We start from the raw sequence: 19919 nt of genomic DNA, 5'->3' as shown, positions 1-19919 counted from the left end.
TGCCATGCTCGAAATTATGTTTGTGTCCGTTTCGGTTCCCAAGCTCTTAGCTAATCTCATTGCGTCTAACAAGAAGATATCATTCCGAGGCTGTTTCACTCAGCTGTACGTGTTAAATGCTTTAGGCGAAACAGAATGTTTTCTCCTCGCAGTCATGGTCTTCGATCGACACTTGGCTATTCACAACCCGTTACGTTATTCGACTATTATGAACCATTGCATGTTTACACAGTTAACAGTTCTGCCGTGGGTTCTTGGATTTGCCATTTCTTTTATTCCCACATTCTTCACGGCTCACTTAGAATTCTGTGGTCCTAACAAGGTCGACCATTTCTTCTGTGACTTGGCCCCACTGCAAAGCTTGGCTTGTTCCAACCCTTACACCAGTAAGGCAACGACAAGCTTAGCGGCCGTTCTGGCAACTGTTCTCCCATTTATCATAATAATGGGATTTTATATACATATTATAATTACAGTCTTTAATATGCAGGGATCAATGAGCAAAAGGAAATCCTTCTCCACGTGCACATCGCATCTCATTGTGGCCAGCCTGTTCTACGGTACTGCCATCACCGTGTACATTAACCCTAAGGGCAGACAATACGAGAAATTCCTTGCCCTTATGTACACAGTTCTAACTCCGTTGGTGAATCCCTTCATTTATACCTTGAGAAACAGAGATGTGAAGGCTGCAATTATAAAATCATGTAGACAATGTATAAATAACCTTCAAAAGTCATTGTAAAGTAATTGTTTTTAGAAAACCCACTAAATTCATTAAACATAATCATCTAAGTAACCTCAATAAAGTAAAGCTTCTTTACATTAAATGTAACCATCCGACCCTCTAGTTTTAGATGATGGTCTCCATTCTAACATGCGTCCTTCTTTGAAATAAACTTCTCCCTCTATTTAATTGCGTCTATCCTATTCCCTCTCTCCAAGTCGTGACGCACATAGTGGGAAGCATTTTGCACTTTTTTGGCTTGCGCGTGATATTTTGATCAAGATCATATAATCAAAAAAACAGGGTGAATGTATATTCATTTGCAAATGGATGAAGATGATTTTCAGAGGCAGTTGTCAGCTAATTAAAAATTGCCAGGAGCATATATAAACCCACTAAGGACCTTGTTAGGACTGAATCCCCATGAAGCCACTTTGTCAGCAGGGTCCTGTGTTTTTTTCCCATATGTTAAAGATAAAAATCAATTGGATTCTAATGTATATATATATATATATCACTGAACTGATTTAATCCTGAGAAAGGTGCATTCTGGTACCTTCGCCACCTGCTTGATGTTTGTGTACCTTCTGTAACCTTTCAAACACTACACGCTAAACGACTGGGGATAACGCACCTTGAACTGTTTGCCTATAAGAAGCTTTTTGTTGTATAAAATTATTTGGTTTCCAAAAAATACCAAGTAAGTAAATAGTTTTATAAAAATCAATATGTAAATACATACACATAAGTGAGTGTGTGTGTGCATGGATCTATATGTATGCATTTTTATGAAATATTTTATAATTTAAGTAATATTCAATTGTAATTTAAAAAAAAAACTGTTAAAAACACAAGGCTATTTTTCAGGGAGCATACAATATATATGTCTTTGGACAGAAACTTTTCTGCGCTGCCTTTTATAAGAAGAAGAGGTGGAAAGATGATGTTCCATTATGGCATTCAATGGAATCTAACATATTATAGTGTCATGATTGAGATTCATTTTAAATCAAAGGGAGTCTATTTCTTAAACATGGCATGACCCCTGTGCTTTCCATTGCAGATATTTTTGATACAGAATGGAAGAAGTGAACAGGACCCAGGTTAAGGAATTCATTCTAAAGGCCTTTTCCGATTTCCACCAGTTACAGATCTTGCTTTTTGTTGTGGTCTTACTGACTTATGTTACGTGTATCTTTGGTAACACCGTTATCATAATTTTAGTTAGGATTGAACATTCACTCCACACGCCAATGTATTTTTTTATTAGTATTTTTGCACTATTGGAAGTTATTTTTGTATCTGTTACGGTTCCGAAGCTCTTAGCCAACCTCATTACAGCAAATAACAAAATATCGTTTGTCGGATGTTTTGCTCAGTTGTATGCATTCAATTCATTGGGGGTCACGGAATGTTATCTGCTGGCGGCTATGGTTTTCGATAGACACCTGGCCATTAACAAGCCTCTACAATATTCAGCTATTATGAGTCAATCATTCTGCACCTTGTTGGCAATAATTCCTTGGCTCATTGGTTTTTTGGTTGTTTTAATACCCACAATCATTACGACTCAACTAGAATTTTGTGGTCCAAACGAGCTCAACCATTTCTTCTGTGATCTTGGTCCACTGCAAAAGCTATCTTGCTCTGATCCCTTCCCCAGCATTATATCTACAAGTTCGGCAGCCGTCTTTGACGTTGTTGTCCCATTCATCATAATTCTAGGATTGTACAGTCACATAATACTCACAGTCACAAAGATTAAGAGTGATGTAGGTAAAAAGAAAGCGTTCTCTACCTGCTCTTCTCATATCATTGTGGCCGGTCTATTTTATGGCACTGCCATCATTGTCTATGTGAGACCCAAAGGCAGCCAACATGATCGATTTCTTGCTCTGATGTATACCATAATCACTCCAGTGATCAACCCTTTCATTTACACCTTAAGAAACAGAGATATAAGGGCAGTCCTAAGGAAAACAATAAGGCTACTTCAAAAACCTTTCGTTGTTTGAACATTAAATCATTTAGCTAATGGTTTTATACTAAACAAATGTTCATTGATATACAACCTAAGCCATGGCCTCTTGCAACCTGGACATTTTCTGCAGAGACTCTAAGAAACAACATTTTGCTCCGGGGTATGGTGGTTGCTTCACTTTTACCCATTTATACATAAAGCCCAATATGGATCATTTATAAGAATTTCTCTTAGTGTTTCAATGCTGGTCTGTATTTCTTTACTGGTGACACTGGGTAGGCATTTTACTACCATTAGAACCAAGTGGTTACCCACAATGGATGAGTCCCTACATAAAATTTTAGTGATGAGCTATTGAATAGATAATATTCTGGTTGGTCTAGCAATCCACTCATTGAGAAAATTACCAACCACACAAATAGTCTACTTTTATGATTTGCTAATATGTCATAATTCTTGTAATATATTATTCTGTGTAATATATAATGTCAACATTCCATCAGTTAGCATGGTCATACCTTAAATTTTACCATTTTACACCAGAATTGCGGGTGAAAATTATGAATCTACTGATGGACACGTCTGCAATATCTCACCTCCTGACACCACTTTAATAAACACATATTTAATAAAAATGTACTTTTTTACAAATCATCAATAATGTTAACATAAGAACATTGGCTGTAAATATTGCAAAAACAGGTTAAAAAGAGCAAAATGTACCAGTTTTTGAAAAAAAAAAAAAGATATAGCATTTTACAAGATTTGCTTAGCATTCATTTTTCTTTGTTTCCATACCCATCTTCTCTTTAGAGACCTTCTTTTCACAGAACGTGTAACTAAAGTTAATTATTTTCTTGGGTATTCACCTAGAACACCGGAAAAAGCGCCAGATGTTACAAGACATGTTACTGTTTCCTATGCATATTAGAAATTAGCAATGAAATTTCAGCTGTTCTGCACAAATTTTGACTAAAAAATCACTGTTAAATAAAAACTTTTTTTTACTTTATATTTAGAATGTATCTATTTAAAATATATACATTTCTTTCATAAATTCCAATTTATATTATTTTAGCCTGCTCACTACTTGTGAAAATAAACAAGGGAAATTGTGAGCCCATACATGTACAGGCTTTGTGATTAAGGGGTTAAACGATTCCTTAAGTACTGTTAAATTGCGCAAAAATGTTTCTACATTTTTATATTTACAATTTTTTTTTTGCATAAAACCTCCAATAATTAATTTTTTAATATATGTCCAAAGATATATTGACAATATAAAATATATATTTTTTTAAATTCAATTTTTTTTTTAATTAACCTTTTTATGTCTGTAAAATTACATTTCCTATTTCTCTAAGCTAAGAATTCCCTCACTCAGCTGGCCAAAACCACTATAATTAATCTTTCTACAGAGGTTAGTCTGTTCCCCATAGAGCCGTTCCCATTCAAAGGTTACAATCATAGGAAATATAATTATAATTATTTTAAGTAATGACAGAGTTCACACTATTCATTTTGTCATGAAATAATTATAACCTTGAATCCCTTATGTATATGTCCTAAACAAAGGGGGGATCCTATAAAATGTTCTATTTACAATCCCCTTTTCTCAGTATATAGGAATATGTCTTCCGACACATGAAAGGAAAGTCGGCTACAAAATAAAACCAATAGTATTAAAAAGATTTAAAAGGAACGTTTAAGTGAAAATTGTGGTCAAATTCTGATGCACCCGATCGACAGGACTACATACTAAATATTTATATAATTTTCTGCAACAAATATTTACAATGAAGTAAAACCTTTTCTGAAGAATTCATCTAAAAAGGTAAGTGAAACATTTTTACTATATAATTTCATATTCAGAATACCGAAATTTCATGAAATTTCACAATTTCACCCATTTTGTGAAATTTCAGTATTTTGATTAGTGTCTTAACTATCCCCAATACATCTTTTGCAAGGCTTACTTAAATAACATCTGGATTTTTACCCAGCATGCGCTTGTCTGTGCATTTAAAAGTCAAAAAGTTTATATTAACAATTATTTTTATATTCCGAAAAAAAATATTTAAATGCACATATGAAGCAGTTATCAAATATTTTATTTTAGCAAGAAAAATACCAAAAGGTATGATTAAAAAAACGCTTTGCGTAAAATGTTAACTATGTAATTTACTCTCTTTTCTTTTTATTACTACTTTTACAATTTATTGCTCATTAAACATTGAATACATTTGGTTTTGAATAACAAAACTTTTATTCAAGTTTGTATATTTATTTTAACGTGCTGGCATCATTTTTTTACATGCAGAATAGGAATGTTCACTAAATTATCACAAAAGATCGGTATAAATCTTTAGCTTGAGGACAAATAGATGCAAAAAATATTTTCTATAAAATATATTATTTATTAGATACACAAGAACAAAAAATGCTAATTACAAACTACTAGCGACTTCTGTTCTTACAATTTATTTTTTAATATATTACTCCCACTGAGTTAAAAGAGGCAGATGGATACACAAAGAAGGAGCTGGCAAGTGAACTATGGAGACTAAACGGCAGGGAAGGCAGGAGAGGGAATTGGGGGATGAGAGGGATTGTAAATAAAAAAGAGATGGGAGGCAATAGTAAAAGAACATAGAAGAGTGTGTTATGGGTACGGAAAGCCTTGAGATACACAATAAAAAAGGTGTCTGGTATGAAGCACAGCACATCTGTCATAGAATTCAGGGTAATGTTTTATTCTTTTGTTGTTATTTAATAATTTAGCTCTTGACTTTAAGCGGATTTTAAGGGGCAATAAAAATGGAGGTCACCAGACTCAAGCAGGGTCAGACCCCTGAAAACAGGGACATCTAGTCACCCTAACATTTGAAATATACCCAACGTTGAGCCTTTGTTTACTTTACCTTTTAGTGGCCAGTCGTGTATAGGTTAGGGTGACCACATCAACCATGTTTTCCAGGACACATTTTTACATATTGCCGACCAGCCCAGACAAAGTGCTGCCCTGCAGGATGGGGGCTGTATAAATGCCCACACACAGGCAGGACTTTATCTGTGCTGATCAGCAATATGAAAAATGTATACATGTCCTGGAAAAAATGGCCAATGTGGTCACCCTAATATATGTACATAAAAATCTGGTCCTTGAAGGGCCACTGTGTATGTCATAGGTTAAAACTGGAGATGTTATTATCACAACAGAATAATGGAGAAAAGGTTATCCAATGACAGTTTTAATCAGATGACACTGATTCTGTGCTGACTGAATAAGTATTATAACCTGGCCCGGACTGGCCATCTGGCAAATCAGGCCGTGCCAGATGGTGTGGCCTTCACTGCAGCTCATGCAGGAGGTCTGTTTCCTTATTGTGTGGGCCCTAGCCTGATACATGCAGATGCATGCTGCGAGAGTGTGGCATGTGTCCAGAAGTTGCCCGCACATACATCATTTATCAGGTGCTGGCCTTGAACTGCCATGGCTGATTTAAATCCCTAGTCGGGTCCTCAAAGAGAATCTATATGATCTATATGATATCAAAACAGGTCAGGTTTCATAGACATGTGTACACTTGTTTGGCAAGTGAGTAAAAGGTTACATTTCATTTCTGGAGGAAGCTCAAAGTTCCAGATAAAAATGAAACACCTTCATAGAATTTTCTGTTCAGAAAATATTTTCAGGGACATTTTTCCCATGACCTAATCAACTTTGTGTTCTACGGCAGGATGGAACTATCTTCATGCATCTTCTCGACTGCGGTCCTGAATCTATTCCTGCTGTTCACGTGGAGTAGAAATGGTGTTTGCGGGCCAGCAATCGGGTGCGGACTTAGCAATGATGATATTTCCGGATATTCTATGTCAGGAGACATCACTTTGGGTGGTCTCTTTGCTGTCCATTTGGATGTACATTATCCAGAAATAACATTCAGTAGAAAACCACAGCCTATTCAATGCAGTGGGTATGTTTTCTCGACTACTCACAATCATTCACAGTTCCTTAAAGGGTACATAAGGTATTTTTTTTTGAGTGTACTGTTTTAAAGCACATTTTGTTCCAGAGTTGATAACTCTCTAGATACAACCTACACTAGAAAGAGGTTGTTTCTAGAGGAATAGGGAGTAATGGTCAGCTGTCATAGTAACCTAAGTTGATCTTTGATACCTTCGTAACTGGGAATCCCTAGGCTTGGACTCTCTAAGTTTCAGGGCTTTTTATGTTTTACTTTTGGGGTAAATAGGCAAATTCTCAGGGTCACAATGTTTTATATTTTAAAAGGTCTTGTGTGAGAGAGCTTGTGAAAAATTTCCACTTGTGTCACTTAGGTCCAGATATGGGTAGAACACAGGGCTGGACTGGGGATAAAGTGGAAGCCCTGGCACTTTAAGACCAGTGACCAACTAATGATATCAGCATAACCAAAGGCTTCTCACGATATGTCTCATGTAGCGTGCAGCCAGGCATATCCATCCAGTGGCTGCACACTACGGCACTCAGTCTGCTGCTCCCAGAGTAGCTTGGTTTCCTTGATATGGAACCTTGACAAAGTAAACATCCTGAGATAATCATAGATTCTTTGAGTATTTCATCCAGGAGAGCACTTGACTTCCAGTAAGATCAAGTTTTAAGCTTGAACCAGGTGTCGCACCTTACGAACTTTGTAATAAAATTAATTGCATATTTGCCGACATCCATGTAATAATAAGCTCATCAAAACATTCTGAAAATATTTTTTGTTCTTAGCTTTCACATCAGGTATTATCGATATCTCCTCTCTATGGTTTATGCCATCATGGAAATTAACATGTTACCAGACTTTCTGCCAAATATTACATTGGGCTTCCAACTATATGACTCCTGCTACAATGAAGTCAGATCATTGGTAGGAACCACATGGATTTTGTCAGGACAGAAGGAAATTGTGCCAAATTTTGACTGCCACAAACAAAGGATGCCATCTGCTCTAATAGGAGACATGCCATCTAAGGCCTCTATACCAATTGCACGGATCCTAGGACTGTACAGATATCCCCAGGTGAGGATTGTCAAATCTCTATATAGTTTAATAGAAAATAACATGGGCTTGTATAATGAACAAAGTTTTAGAGTTCCAATAACTGGTCATGCATTAGGGATCAGAAAGACACCAAGCATATCCCTGAGGATCTAGTTTTCAGAAAGCTTTAGGAATGTGAGGATAACTTTAGATTGTAATATTGTACAATTCTCTATTCCTTGGCCAGTTCTGCCTACACCATGACCAGATTTCATTTATATCATCAAATTAACTTTCTACGATAAGGCTTTAAAGTGATGACCCAACATTTTTTCTTCTTGCTCACATATTGTTAGCTGGGGAAAAGTTATTTTTTTCACTGATTACTTTTGTACTTGTTATCAAATCTCCCATGGGAACCTGTGTAAGTAGTATGGAAATATAATTACATTCCCTCTAGAGTGTAAACATTTTTTCGGCAAAGGGCAGAAAGTGGCATTTCCCACAATTTTTGGAATATGGATGAGTTTTTGGCCACCTTTACATAAAGTTACTCATTTAATTGTTTTATCACTGTACTACAACCGCTTTTGTGCTTTTTATCATAACTGAATATATTCCTGCTGTATGTTTTACTATAAAACTATATGTTCAAACACAATGCTTTATTATGTAATAATTTGATTTGGCGTCCTGTTTAGGTAAGCTATGCATCAGCTCATCCGGTTCTTAGTGACAAAATTCAGTTCCCCTCCTTCCTAAGGACGATCCCTAATGATAACTATGAAGTTTTTGCCATGGCACAAGTAGTAAAATATTTCAACTGGACATGGGTGGGCATCATAACTTCTGATAACGAGCTGGGGAGAACAGGTACACAAATGTTAATAAAAGAGATCGAGAAAGATGGTGGATGCATTGCATTCCTAGAAACACTTCCGATCTACAATTCCATGGATGCTGTTTTGCGTATTGTAGATGTCATCAAGAAATCAAGAGCTACAGTAATTGTTGTATATTCCACCATGGAGAACCTCATATCTTTAATGGAGGAAGCTTCATTCCACAACATCACTGATAAAGTTTGGTATGGCTGTGGAAGCTGGTCCATTACGTCAGACTTTCCCAGAAAAAACATTTTAACAACCTTAAATGGAAGTATTGGGATGGCTCCTCAATTAGGAAAGATCCCAGGATTTAAGGAATTCCTTTATAGCATCCATCCTTCAAAAATTTTGGATGATATCTTTATCAAGATCTTCTGGGAGAAGGCCTTTGACTGTCTATGGCCAGCAGAGGGTATTTACAATTCCACCACTCCTCAGTCACAAGAGGGTGGAACTCGCTGGTGTACAGGGGATGAAATACTGGAAAGTATTGATCCAACTGTTTATGATGTCTACAACTTCAGGTACTCCTACAAAATCCATAATGCAGTTTTTGCAGTAGCTCATGCCCTGCATCAGATGAATTCCTGCGTGCCAGGACAAGGTCCATTTGAGAACGGATCATGTGCAGACATATATAAACATCAACCATGGCAGGTACTGTCTACCACACTTGTATGTCCTATACCTATTTGACTGAGATACACCTGCCTAAAGATATACTATATCTTTCAGTATTTTCCTACTCTATTCCATTAATATGAATCATTCATCCCATACAAGTAAGCACGGTCTAGTTTATGAGCTCATACATTATTAGTTACTGCCCGATAGCACATACTTTAATATTATTATTTGCAAATATCTTTTTTTATTATTTTTTAAATTGTATTGTCTAAATGTATTTTAGGAGCGGTTGGGGATACAAGTCACAGTAAGACAAATGTATTTGTGGTGTGTAGTATGGATTGTATCATTTAAGAATGCCATTAGGCAAAGTCACAGACAAAAATATGTTTGGGTTAAATGAAAGTTAGTATGGGTGATAGTATGGGTATGGAAAGGCTAATGACTCTAGTATGAGTATTAACTTAGCAACTCTAGTTAAAACTAAGTAGAGAGTAGAGGGATTATGCTACAAGCTAGTAGAATTCTGCAATGTCTGTTTAGTAAATCCTCTCTTCTGTAGAAGAAAGACCAATACATTGAGTCTTTAGCTTCAACGAAGTCTTGTGGCTTAAGCTGAATTCTGCCGGAACATGCAAAGGTCAGTGTTGACCGAAAGGACCATGGTAGAACAGCTTTATGTGGAGCTTAGGACTTAGCCTAGTGAACGTTACCCTACTATTTTATAAGAAGTCACCAGCAGATTTAAAAATATATTGTAATACGACTGGGATTCCTGGCAAACACTAGGGAAAAGTTGCATAGTAACTATTTTTCAATGTCTTACATTCCAGCTACTTCATTACGTCAAAAATGTTCGTTTTGAAAACACTGCAGAAGAGAGGATCTTTTTTGATGAGAATGGAGATGTACCTCTGTCCGTCGATATCTTAAACTGGCAGCTTTTTCCCAATGGTAGCAATCAGTACGTTCACATCGGTAGCTATGATGCTCGCTCTCCAAAAGGCCAGGAGCTCAAGATTGACCACACTAAAATTATGTGGAATAGAGGATATACAGAAGTAAGTGTAATTTAACTGAATCTATGACTTTCCCAAACCCTACATTTCACAGTTTATTACATGGAATAGACTGCTGTAATGGTGTTTAGAGGTTAAAATGTTAGGTGGCTCGTGGCTTTTTCGCATCCTAAAACACCAATAAAGAAGTGTTCCTTCGTCATGGTCTTGTGTCGACCAGAATCCTAACATTGTTTCATGTTAATCATTCAGGTTCCCATTTCGGTGTGCAGTGCCCCTTGTCCACGTGGTCATAGAAGAGCAACACGCCAAGGGCAAAAGGTCTGCTGTTTTGATTGTATCCCTTGCTCCGAAGGAGAGATTCTGAATCCTGAAGGTTGGTAATATCTTAAGTAACTGAAACATTTTTCCTGTAAATTGTAAATCTTCTAACCTATAGTCAAATCTGAATAACATACATCTGAAAGCTCAGAGGATAACTTTTTAGGGAGATATATATTTTTTTGGAACATAACTTATAAAAATTTAAAAAAATATAAAAAAAGTAAAGTGTTCGTAACTTAATTAGTTCCATGAAGTAATATGTTCTTGAGAAAGAACCTGCCAACATTCTCTCTTTTCATGTGTTTTTTCCATTTTTTTCTCCAGATGATAGCAAGTGCCTAAAGTGTCCAGAAGACAAGTGGCCAAATATTAATAAGGACACTTGCATTTCGAAACCCATCCAGTTCCTCTCCTACAACGAGCTGTTGGGTTCCCTTCTTGCTTGTATCGCCATCTTGTTTTGTGTCCTGACTTTTTCAGTACTCTGCTTGTTCATTAAGAAACACAAGACACCTATTGTGAAGGCCAATAACAGAGAGCTCAGCTACCTTCTCCTCGTCTCCCTCATGTTCTGCTTCCTATGTTCCTTAGTATTCATCGGGCGTCCCAATATAATAACTTGCATGTTACGCCAGGTAATATTTGGCATCATCTTCTCCATCTGCCTATCTGTAATATTGGCCAAAACCATTACGGTGATTATGGTATTCAGCTCTACCAACCCAGACAGCAAAATGAAAAAGTTAGTAGGCCTCAGAATCCCTATATATATAGTTCCTTCTTGTACAATGGTTCAAATAGTCTTGTGCATTGTCTGGCTTGGTAGTTCAGCACCCTTTGCTGAATTCAATATGGCTGCAGAAATTGGGACGATAATTATTGAGTGCAATGAGGGATCTAAAGTGCTATTTTCATGTGTCTTGGGTTACATGGGTCTCTTAGCTTCCATTAGCCTCCTAGCAGCCTTTTTGGCAAGGAAGCTTCCTGATACATTTAACGAGGCCAAATTCATTACTTTTAGTATGTTGGTGTTTGCTAGTGTTTGGATAACATTTATCCCCGCTTACCTTAGTACTAAAGGTAAGAACATGGTAGCCGTGGAGGTCTTTGCTATACTGTCTTCAAGTGCTGGCCTGCTTTCTTGTATATTTTTTCCCAAATGCTACATCATTCTACTACAACCCGAAATGAATAGCAGACAGTTTATAACTGGAAGAAAAAGTGGCAAAAATCCTAAATAAAATCCAAGTCTCCCAAGACTTCATCCTCATGTTCCGAAAAATCACATTGTTCTTCTATTATCAAGGTTGAATATATTCTAGTTGACACCATCCCCTTTGGAAAGAAGAATCAGAAGATTCCGCCAACCCTTCTACTGTACTTATCAAGGGAATTCTGGAAGAATGTTTGAAGTGTAAACGAAAAAAAAATTAAGAATGTGCTATTTAATATATTTTAGAAGCATTAAAGTTACGAACGAAGCTCAGGTGGATACTTTTTTTTCAGAAACAAGGAAGCGGTGATATAATACCTTATATTCAGTGATGGAATGTGCAAGACATATTTTGTATTAAAGATTTAAAAATTAGCATATTCAGTCCTATAACTATACATATATATATATATATATATATATATATATATATCTATATACACACACAATAAAATATATATCATATAAGGATCAAAGGTTTAATATCCGATACCAAATAATTGAGGTCAGGATCCCATCAGACCTAAAGGTGGTTTTTAGCAGGTGAATCACCATGATTGACCAAAAATTCCAATAAATTACTTTAGCTGATATACTTACCTTCTAGGTAGCCAAAAGGTAGAAAGTTAAACCTCCAACCCTCCAAGTGGCCTTAATACCCAACTAGTCGATACTTTTTTTTTTTTAGGTTAATTGGTACTTAAGTCAGAGAACCCCTTCATTATTTGAATAGAAGATTAGGCAGGCAACAGAGGACGGGGGTAGTTATAGGGACCACTTGTTCTGTGTTGTATATCACAAAGACAAAGAAACACGATAGAAATACAGAAATAAAATGATTGCAAAATTTTGGCTGTATTCACTTTATTTTTTCTGTTATTGTGCAGAAGGATTACATGTTTATAGACAGCTTGCCTCTTTTTATATGAAGCTACATCTTTATGCATATTGATTCATACTATATGCTGGTATTTTTGAAAATAAATCAATAAAATTTTAATTTGGAAAAACTATGATGACCTTGATTTGGCCAAGATGTTGCACACGTGAACATGGTTGTTTTTGGAACCTTCAGAGACCCCTTACTTCTACCAAGGATATTTTAAGACTTTATCTTTTTCAAATATCTGGTTATCTGACCTTTGGTATTGCGTTCAGGCTTCAGAACCACAATATAACATTTTGGGGCAAATATAAAAAACAACAAGCCCGCTGTGGAGGCCAAAATGGTAAATATTTCCACAGCTACAACATGCTTCCCTTTTGAGTTGAGATACGTAGGGATAAAAGTGACCCAAACGCTGCAGAAAACCAGCATGCTGAATGTTATAAACTGAGCCTCGTTGAATGTATCTGGTAATTTACGGACCATGAAAGCGAGAAGAAAACTAAAAAAAGCTAAGGCCCCAATGTAAGCTACTACTGTATAAAAAGCAACAATGGATCCTTCGTTACAATGCATGACAATTGTGCCTGGCATTGTTGTAGTATCGAAGTCTACAAATGGTGGAGAATAAAGCAACCAAACGATACATATTATGAGTTCTCCTAAGGAGCAAAGGGGAACTAGCCAAATAGATATTTTGCACTTCAAGCATTTCCTAAACATGCTATTGGGTTTTGTCGCATTGAAAGCAATGACTACATTGATTGTTTTGCCCAGGATAGAAGAAATTGCAACAGAAAAGTTTAACCCAAAAGCCGCTTGTCTAACCAGGCAGGTCGCCGTCGTCGGACGGCCTAGAAATAAAAACGAACAGAGGAACGAAAACATGAGCGATATCAGAAGGATGTAACTGAGGTTCCGATTGTTGGCTCTGACGATGGCAGTGTTCCTGAATTTTACAAAGACAAAGAACACAGCTGCAGTCAGTAGAAACAAGAGGGACGCAGAAGCTGACAATGTGGCTCCTAGCGGTTCTCCATAGGATAAGAAGTCAATAGCTTTCAGGATACAGAGGTTTCTCTCGGGATTAGACCATTGATCGTCAGGGCACTTCAGACAGGTCTCCATATCTAAGTTAAAGTGGAGTTTTTTTAGTTAATTTTCATAAAAAATAAAATGATATAAAGGGCATGGTATTTTAGTTCTACGTATTGAGTTTAAATCTGATACAATAAGTGTATAACATGATGCCACCGCATCTCCTTAAATAATTATAACATTATTAATAATTACATGTGCTTGTTTAACAGTAAAATAATCACTACATGAAGTTGGAGCAAAAAAGGGTGAAATGCTAGATAAAAAAGCTATATGTAACACTGAATATGTTTGGATATTGGAGAAGTCTTATAAGTTGCAAGGGTAAGATGCCCCCTTACCCAGGTAGCCCAGTTCCACCTCTTGAATGGGGTTAAGCATTATTGGGGAATACTTGCCAATAGGCTTGTGCACATGTATTTTAATTTTTCGCCTATTCATTTTTGGACAATGAATTTTGCTTCCTTCTCTTTCGATTCGAACAAAATTCAGAGGCCGTTTTTGATTCAGAAACAAAAATCATTGTCACCCACTCTCCATCACCCTTCTTCACACCCTCACAATTACTTTCACTCTCTCAATGTCTCCCTCCGACAACTGCTTCTAAGTCTCCTCTTTTCCATGTCTTTCTCCTCTTCTTGTTCTTCTCCCAGCTCTCTCCTGCATTATCCTACTCTTTTTAGTGTACTGATGCACACCCAATTGGGGGGATGGGTGAGATACTGTTCATCGAGCCTCCTCCCTGTTGCGGAACTAATACGCCAGGCCATAAAACCAAAGACAAATAATTTTCTGGCCAAGTGTAGTATTTCCGCAACAGGTTTCAAGTATTTCCTGAACTACAACACCAGGCAGGGATAATACAATAGAGAGCCAAAACTAACAGACCACCAGAGAAGACAGCAGAAACAAGAAAGAGAGAACGAGAAGCTGAGTGAAGGAGAAGAAGATATTGACAGAGAGCGTGAGAGAGTGAGTAAGAAAGCATGTGAGAGTGAAACAAATCAAAGAAATGCAAACAAAAATTCAGGTCTCTTCATTTGGTTCATTGGGGCTCCTCCTAATTTTCTGGCACTTGTACAAACTAATGGATTTAACAAAATTCATACCAATTAAAATATGTATGAACCCCAATGCACAAGTCTACTTTTTAAACCCTTTTCATCAACCTTTGGAGTGATTTTAAAATTGTTATTTGACTTTTTCCAACATAAGTTTTTGGTTGCTTTTAACTTTTCATTATGTAGTACTTTAGGCAGGGAGCATGCACACATTGGAGATGGGTTTCTTGTTCATTTTCTTACTCTTTTTAATGAATGCTAAGCTCTGTATTATGTATTTCACACATACCACACCTCGTTTTTATTTAACTTTGGTATTAGATGTTATGAGGCGAGTTGTCACCCTCAATTGCTTGTGGTTTATATGGTAGCTTTGTTTGGTTATGTTAAGTTGTAAAGGAAGACAACCAGGAGTACTTCATTGGTTGATGGCAGAGGAGGCCCCTGCAGGCGACCAATAGAGTTGCTCATACAGATTTTTAAAATCCTGGTGCCAAAGCTGCTGCATAGTAAGTACCGCGTTAACCCCATATTAACCCCTTCTACACAAAACGAAGAACAAAAATGAACACGTAGAATGTACGCGAATATTTGCCCGGACCGAACACAGGAACGGGCGAATATTCGCGGAATACGAAGCTTTTTCCCACAACGATGAACATGAAGAGTTAGCCGGCGCCCAAGTCTAGCAGGTACGCACTTGCTGAGTTCGTTATTTCCCCTTCGGAACAAGGAACGCAGTCAAAGCAACAAGATGGTCTTCCCAAATGTTGTGCTTTCCTGTTGCCTGAAGAACATGTCTGGCTGCACATTGATGAAGGGGTCTTAAACACGGCACAGAAAGACAAAACATGGGTCATTTCCTTCAAATTATACCTTTCACCACCATGCTATGTGTTTCATATCACATACACCTATTCATTATCATAATCATTTCCCACGTTCTTCATCTCAGCATTCCATTAACCTTTCCTTGCTTACTCCCTCTTTGTGAATAAACCTCAGATGGTTTCCTATCCCGATGTAACTTTTCATCCAGTTTTATTTCAACTGGCTGATACCGATATACTTAGCCATATTTTTTGTTTTCTCTACTTTACTATCACACATATTTATATTGTATAGTGAACTGTAAAATGTAAGATATGGAAAAAGTGACTGATCCAGTTTTATTTTAACGTGAAAGCCCATTTAGGTCTGACTATAGTACTCCAGACCTTTCAAAACTGCTCCATTGCACCATTATATATTTGATCAGAAGTCACCTTCAACGGTCAAATACCAACCTCCTTAAAATGAGACTCCCATTTAATGTGACTGTCATTAATGATGAGATTTGCAGTAGAAGACTTGAAGCTACCAATTCGAGTTTTGATTATTGTTCCATTTTTGTAGATATTCCAGTTTAAGATATCAAATATCTCTGGGGGGTTTCCGTTTTCATCAAAGAAGAAGTCTTCTCCGGATTCAGGTTCTAAATGCACGTTTTTCAAATAGTGGTGTAGCTAAAGAAAACAAATACAAAAATAATCGATTCGGAATCTAAATGTAATAAATATTCTTAGTAAATGAAGGATTTCTGTTTATATTGTTGCTGTTGAATAATAATGGAAATAGAAATTATGCACAATACTGGATCTCTAGATGGTCTACCATGTAAATCTAAATCATGATTCGTTGGTAAAAATTACTAAATAAAAAATTCCACCAATTTCCACCTGATTCTTGTGACCATGGGGGCATCTTTTTCACTTTTTTCTATGGCTTTCTATATTTTCTTTTCATTATTTAATTTTTAGACTTTGTGGATAATAACTTGAGAAATGTTTATGTCCCCCCTTCCAAACAAAAAAGAAACCACAGATCCATGATATTTAGTTTTGGGGGTTTTTTTTGCAGGAAGTGCCTAAAAAAAACCCTTTTGTTCTGGAAATTGTGCCCATCAACTCTAAATAGAATTATCAGAAGCCTGTTGTGCAGTCTAAAGTAAAATACTAGAAATTGTAAAACAGGAAAACATTTTGAAATTAATTACTTAAGTAATTAATAAGTAGAAGAAGTAGAAGATGTGCTTTGGCGCACACACACAATCTAAAAAACTAAATAAATAAAAGCAATTTTGAATTTATGGAAAACTTGAAATAAGAGAACAACATATACTTTTATTGTAGAAAAATATATTAATATAATTAGTGCCAGAGTATAGTGGAAAGGCTTTGGCGCACATCCACAATCTCAACAAAAAAAAAAAGAAAATTGAGATTAATATTCTTTTATTGTATGAAAACATATAAGAGCAATTTCTCCACCTTAAATCTCATTTTGGTGTCCACACTTTTCTCTGATGGTTCCAAATGTCCTGTAGCAACATGCATTTCGTGCAAAGCCTGTGCTACCACATTCACAGCCGTGTAAACTGCATAAGTAATCCGAAACGTGTTTGACTCATCCAATGACAAATGCTTCTTCCGCTTTTCTTCTGGCAAACAGTCCGTGTTATTTAGTATGTGTTCCGATACATAAGGACATCCAAGTGCAAGGTACCAAAAATGCTCCACAAAGACATTACTTGGCATTTTAGACCAAATTGATTGATAAAGGAAACTCTTGAATCCTGGGATGTCCCCATTGCGGATTGTTATTAAAATAGAACCGTTCAACGCGTAGAAATACTTTTGAAATCTATAATCGTTAATAATATTTGACGTAACTGACAAAACCCATACTTTCCCTGAAATGGATGTAATTTCTGATTGTAAGAAAGTCATCAGCTTTGTAACACTGCAATAAGCTAAAATTACTTTGGCAGAAGAACGTTTTATGACTGTATAGACTTTAACTATATTTTCTTGGCTTTCGTTGTTACTAGAAAGCAATAAAATTACCTGGTATTCCACACAAATTCCATATTTCTCCAGCTCTGTTCTAAGCTTTTCACCTGTGTGGAAATTGTTATCATTTGATAATATTATTCCCACCCATGTCCATCCAAAATGGACCATCAGTTGAGCGATGGCTTTAATCTGAGAATATTCATTAGGAGCAGTTCTATAAGTGGATGGGTAGAGGTACCCATTGTTAAATAATATATCAAGGAAACCATAACTTATCTGAAAAATAAAATAGTTTTATGAAATACATATTTGACAGGGAGATGCATTATAGAGGAGTGTGAAGGACAACAGGTTGAATGGTTGGTAGAGGCACGTTGTTATCAGAGCTAAGGAAAGCCAATGAAATACAATTTAAAAACCCTATTTTTCACAATGTGTCAGAATGTTTCTTGGCATATGTTTCAGTTAATAAAACCTAATTTGGTACCTGAGGATAGTTGTAGAGATGAGCAACCTCTGCAATAGTGTTGGTTACAGAAGAAAGCAAATGTCCGATGATTGCCACCGTCTTGGGTTTCCGGTCACAAATAAAATTGGGAGCTGGTTCTTCTTGTTCTGATAAGATGTTAAATGTACTCATCAATGCCATAACCTGACTTGAACAAGCATCGTAGATCTGGAATCCCAATGTGACGTTTGGTAGAACCTCATTGTTCATGTTAATCTCCTCAATGGCATAAATGAAGACTAATAAATGCCTTAAGTACTGGTATGAAGGTCTGAATGAAAAATATTTGAAGATAAAACACATTATCAAAATATTATATTGTGCTGTACGGTGGGAAGAAAAGCCTTGCATAAAATGGTAAAAAGGTAACAAAAATCAAAAGGTTTTCCGAGCAGAGCTTACAAAGGAAAGTAGTGATAGGCGACAATTGCTTGTGTTAAAAATGAGTAACCATGTCCACAGGATTGTCTTGGTGCAAAAGTGGGTCCTTTGAAATTGCTCCTTATCTCCTGTTTATGTTTTAGTAAGGGTTTTTTTTTTAATTACTGAATATACCCAAAGTGCTTCTCAATATTCATGTATTTGGCCCATTTAAAGCAGTTTAGATCCAAAACAGGATACATCTATGGAGAGGACCTCTGAACAAGATGACCCTGGGGTTACAGCACATGTAGCTGTTTAAAAGTTAGTGCGGCCAGACCATTGTGGACAACCCCTTCAACTGTATGACCCAAATTCTATTTGAATTTATCTCTATCACCACCTGGACTGCCTTGTGTACTATAGAAGATATTTTAAAGACTGTAGAAAATAGTCGTTCAGTGGACATTGTGACGTACGATCAGTGGATCTAGCTAAATGTTTCTTGCCATAAACAAGAAGATCCAATAATCTTCAGGAGATACTTCACTCAGCCTCATGTGATAGTTTAGGGAGGATGGAATTACTTACCCGACACATACTGTTGCATAAGGAACGTCTCTAAAATCTGGTTCAACCGCTGCACCAAATAAAGAAATTTGAAGAATTCCGCCTATCACGATGTCCCCATCTCTGGAATAATTTAGAGGGTTGGTTCTACTAGCAATAACACATCCTTTATTGGTTTCATCAGGTTTTCCAACAGCACAAATTATATTCATCACTATCACGACCATGCATTGCCAGAAAATCTTAATTATTCTTGTCTTCATTTTTTTCAGATATGATTTTCAGTATATTTTTATATAAGTTTAAAATTGATATAGAATTCCAATTTCAGGCAAAAGTAAGAGAACAGACGTGATAAAATAAATGGAACGGGTCCCTTCTTAAGAATTATGAGACTTGATATTGAAAGCAAAGCTTTTTATGCATTTCATTCTTCTGTATAATTATAGGCTCAGCTATAATTCTATTCTTATTTTGTTTACTTTTGAATAACAATTGATGAAACATTTAGCTAATTTAATTTAATTATATGTCTGGATTATTTTTACTGGATTAAGAAAATACTATGCACTTTCTTAAGCATAAACTTTTACTTTTTTTATTTCAACAATCTGGGATACCACAATGTGGCACAATATCATGTAGTTAATAAACTCGTTAGGTCCTCGATATTTTTTGTGGGGTTTTTTTTTCAGTTGGAAAAATATTGTCTAATTCCAACATGGCATTTTGGACCAAACTTTGCCGCCATTGTTGTCACAGATTTATGGAGGTAAAATCTAGAATCAAACATCAGGGGATTATCCTGTAGA

At 36.3% G+C, this 19919-nt stretch overlaps 2 protein-coding genes across 2 annotated transcripts; one reads left to right on the top strand and one right to left on the bottom strand.

The window, feature by feature from the left end:
- The first annotated feature begins 6449 nt into the window (after positions 1-6449).
- On the top strand, positions 6450-11818 carry LOC149284732 (extracellular calcium-sensing receptor-like). The gene is made up of 6 exons (XM_089496350.1): positions 6450-6685; positions 7468-7759; positions 8422-9264; positions 10068-10295; positions 10506-10629; positions 10902-11818. The coding sequence occupies exons 1-6, from the start codon at positions 6450-6452 to the stop codon at positions 11816-11818; spliced, it is 2640 nt and encodes an 879-aa protein (XP_089352476.1).
- Positions 11819-12892: 1074 nt separating this feature from the next.
- LOC149284731 (vomeronasal type-2 receptor 26-like) lies at positions 12893-19319 on the bottom strand. The gene is made up of 5 exons (XM_089496349.1): positions 19129-19319; positions 18157-18448; positions 17721-17945; positions 16196-16340; positions 12893-13806 (listed from the first exon to the last, which is right to left on the bottom strand). The coding sequence occupies exons 1-5, from the start codon at positions 19317-19319 to the stop codon at positions 12893-12895; spliced, it is 1767 nt and encodes a 588-aa protein (XP_089352475.1).
- Positions 19320-19919: the final 600 nt, after the last annotated feature.

The sequence above is a fragment of the Sceloporus occidentalis genome, unplaced genomic scaffold (assembly GCF_023333645.1).
Source record: "Sceloporus occidentalis isolate IW3139 unplaced genomic scaffold, rSceOcc1.0.p SCAF_89, whole genome shotgun sequence".
Lineage (NCBI taxonomy): Eukaryota > Metazoa > Chordata > Lepidosauria > Squamata > Phrynosomatidae > Sceloporus > Sceloporus occidentalis.
This window is presented reverse-complemented; position numbering and strand designations above follow the sequence as displayed.

Excerpts from the sequence above, each read along its gene's own strand:
- LOC149284732 (XM_089496350.1), top strand. The coding sequence starts at position 6,450 with ATGGAACTATCTTCATGCATCTTCTCGACTGCGGTCCTGAATCTATTC. Across the intron at positions 7,760-8,421 it reads GACTGTACAGATATCCCCAG|GTAAGCTATGCATCAGCTCA; the intron begins GTGAGGATTGTC and ends CGTCCTGTTTAG. Across the intron at positions 9,265-10,067 it reads ATAAACATCAACCATGGCAG|CTACTTCATTACGTCAAAAA; the intron begins GTACTGTCTACC and ends CTTACATTCCAG.
- LOC149284731 (XM_089496349.1), bottom strand. The coding sequence starts at position 19,319 with ATGAATATAATTTGTGCTGTTGGAAAACCTGATGAAACCAATAAAGGA. Across the intron at positions 16,341-17,720 it reads GAATTTGTGTGGAATACCAG|CTACACCACTATTTGAAAAA; the intron begins GTAATTTTATTG and ends TGTTTTCTTTAG. Across the intron at positions 13,807-16,195 it reads AATAATCAAAACTCGAATTG|ATATGGAGACCTGTCTGAAG; the intron begins GTAGCTTCAAGT and ends ACTTTAACTTAG.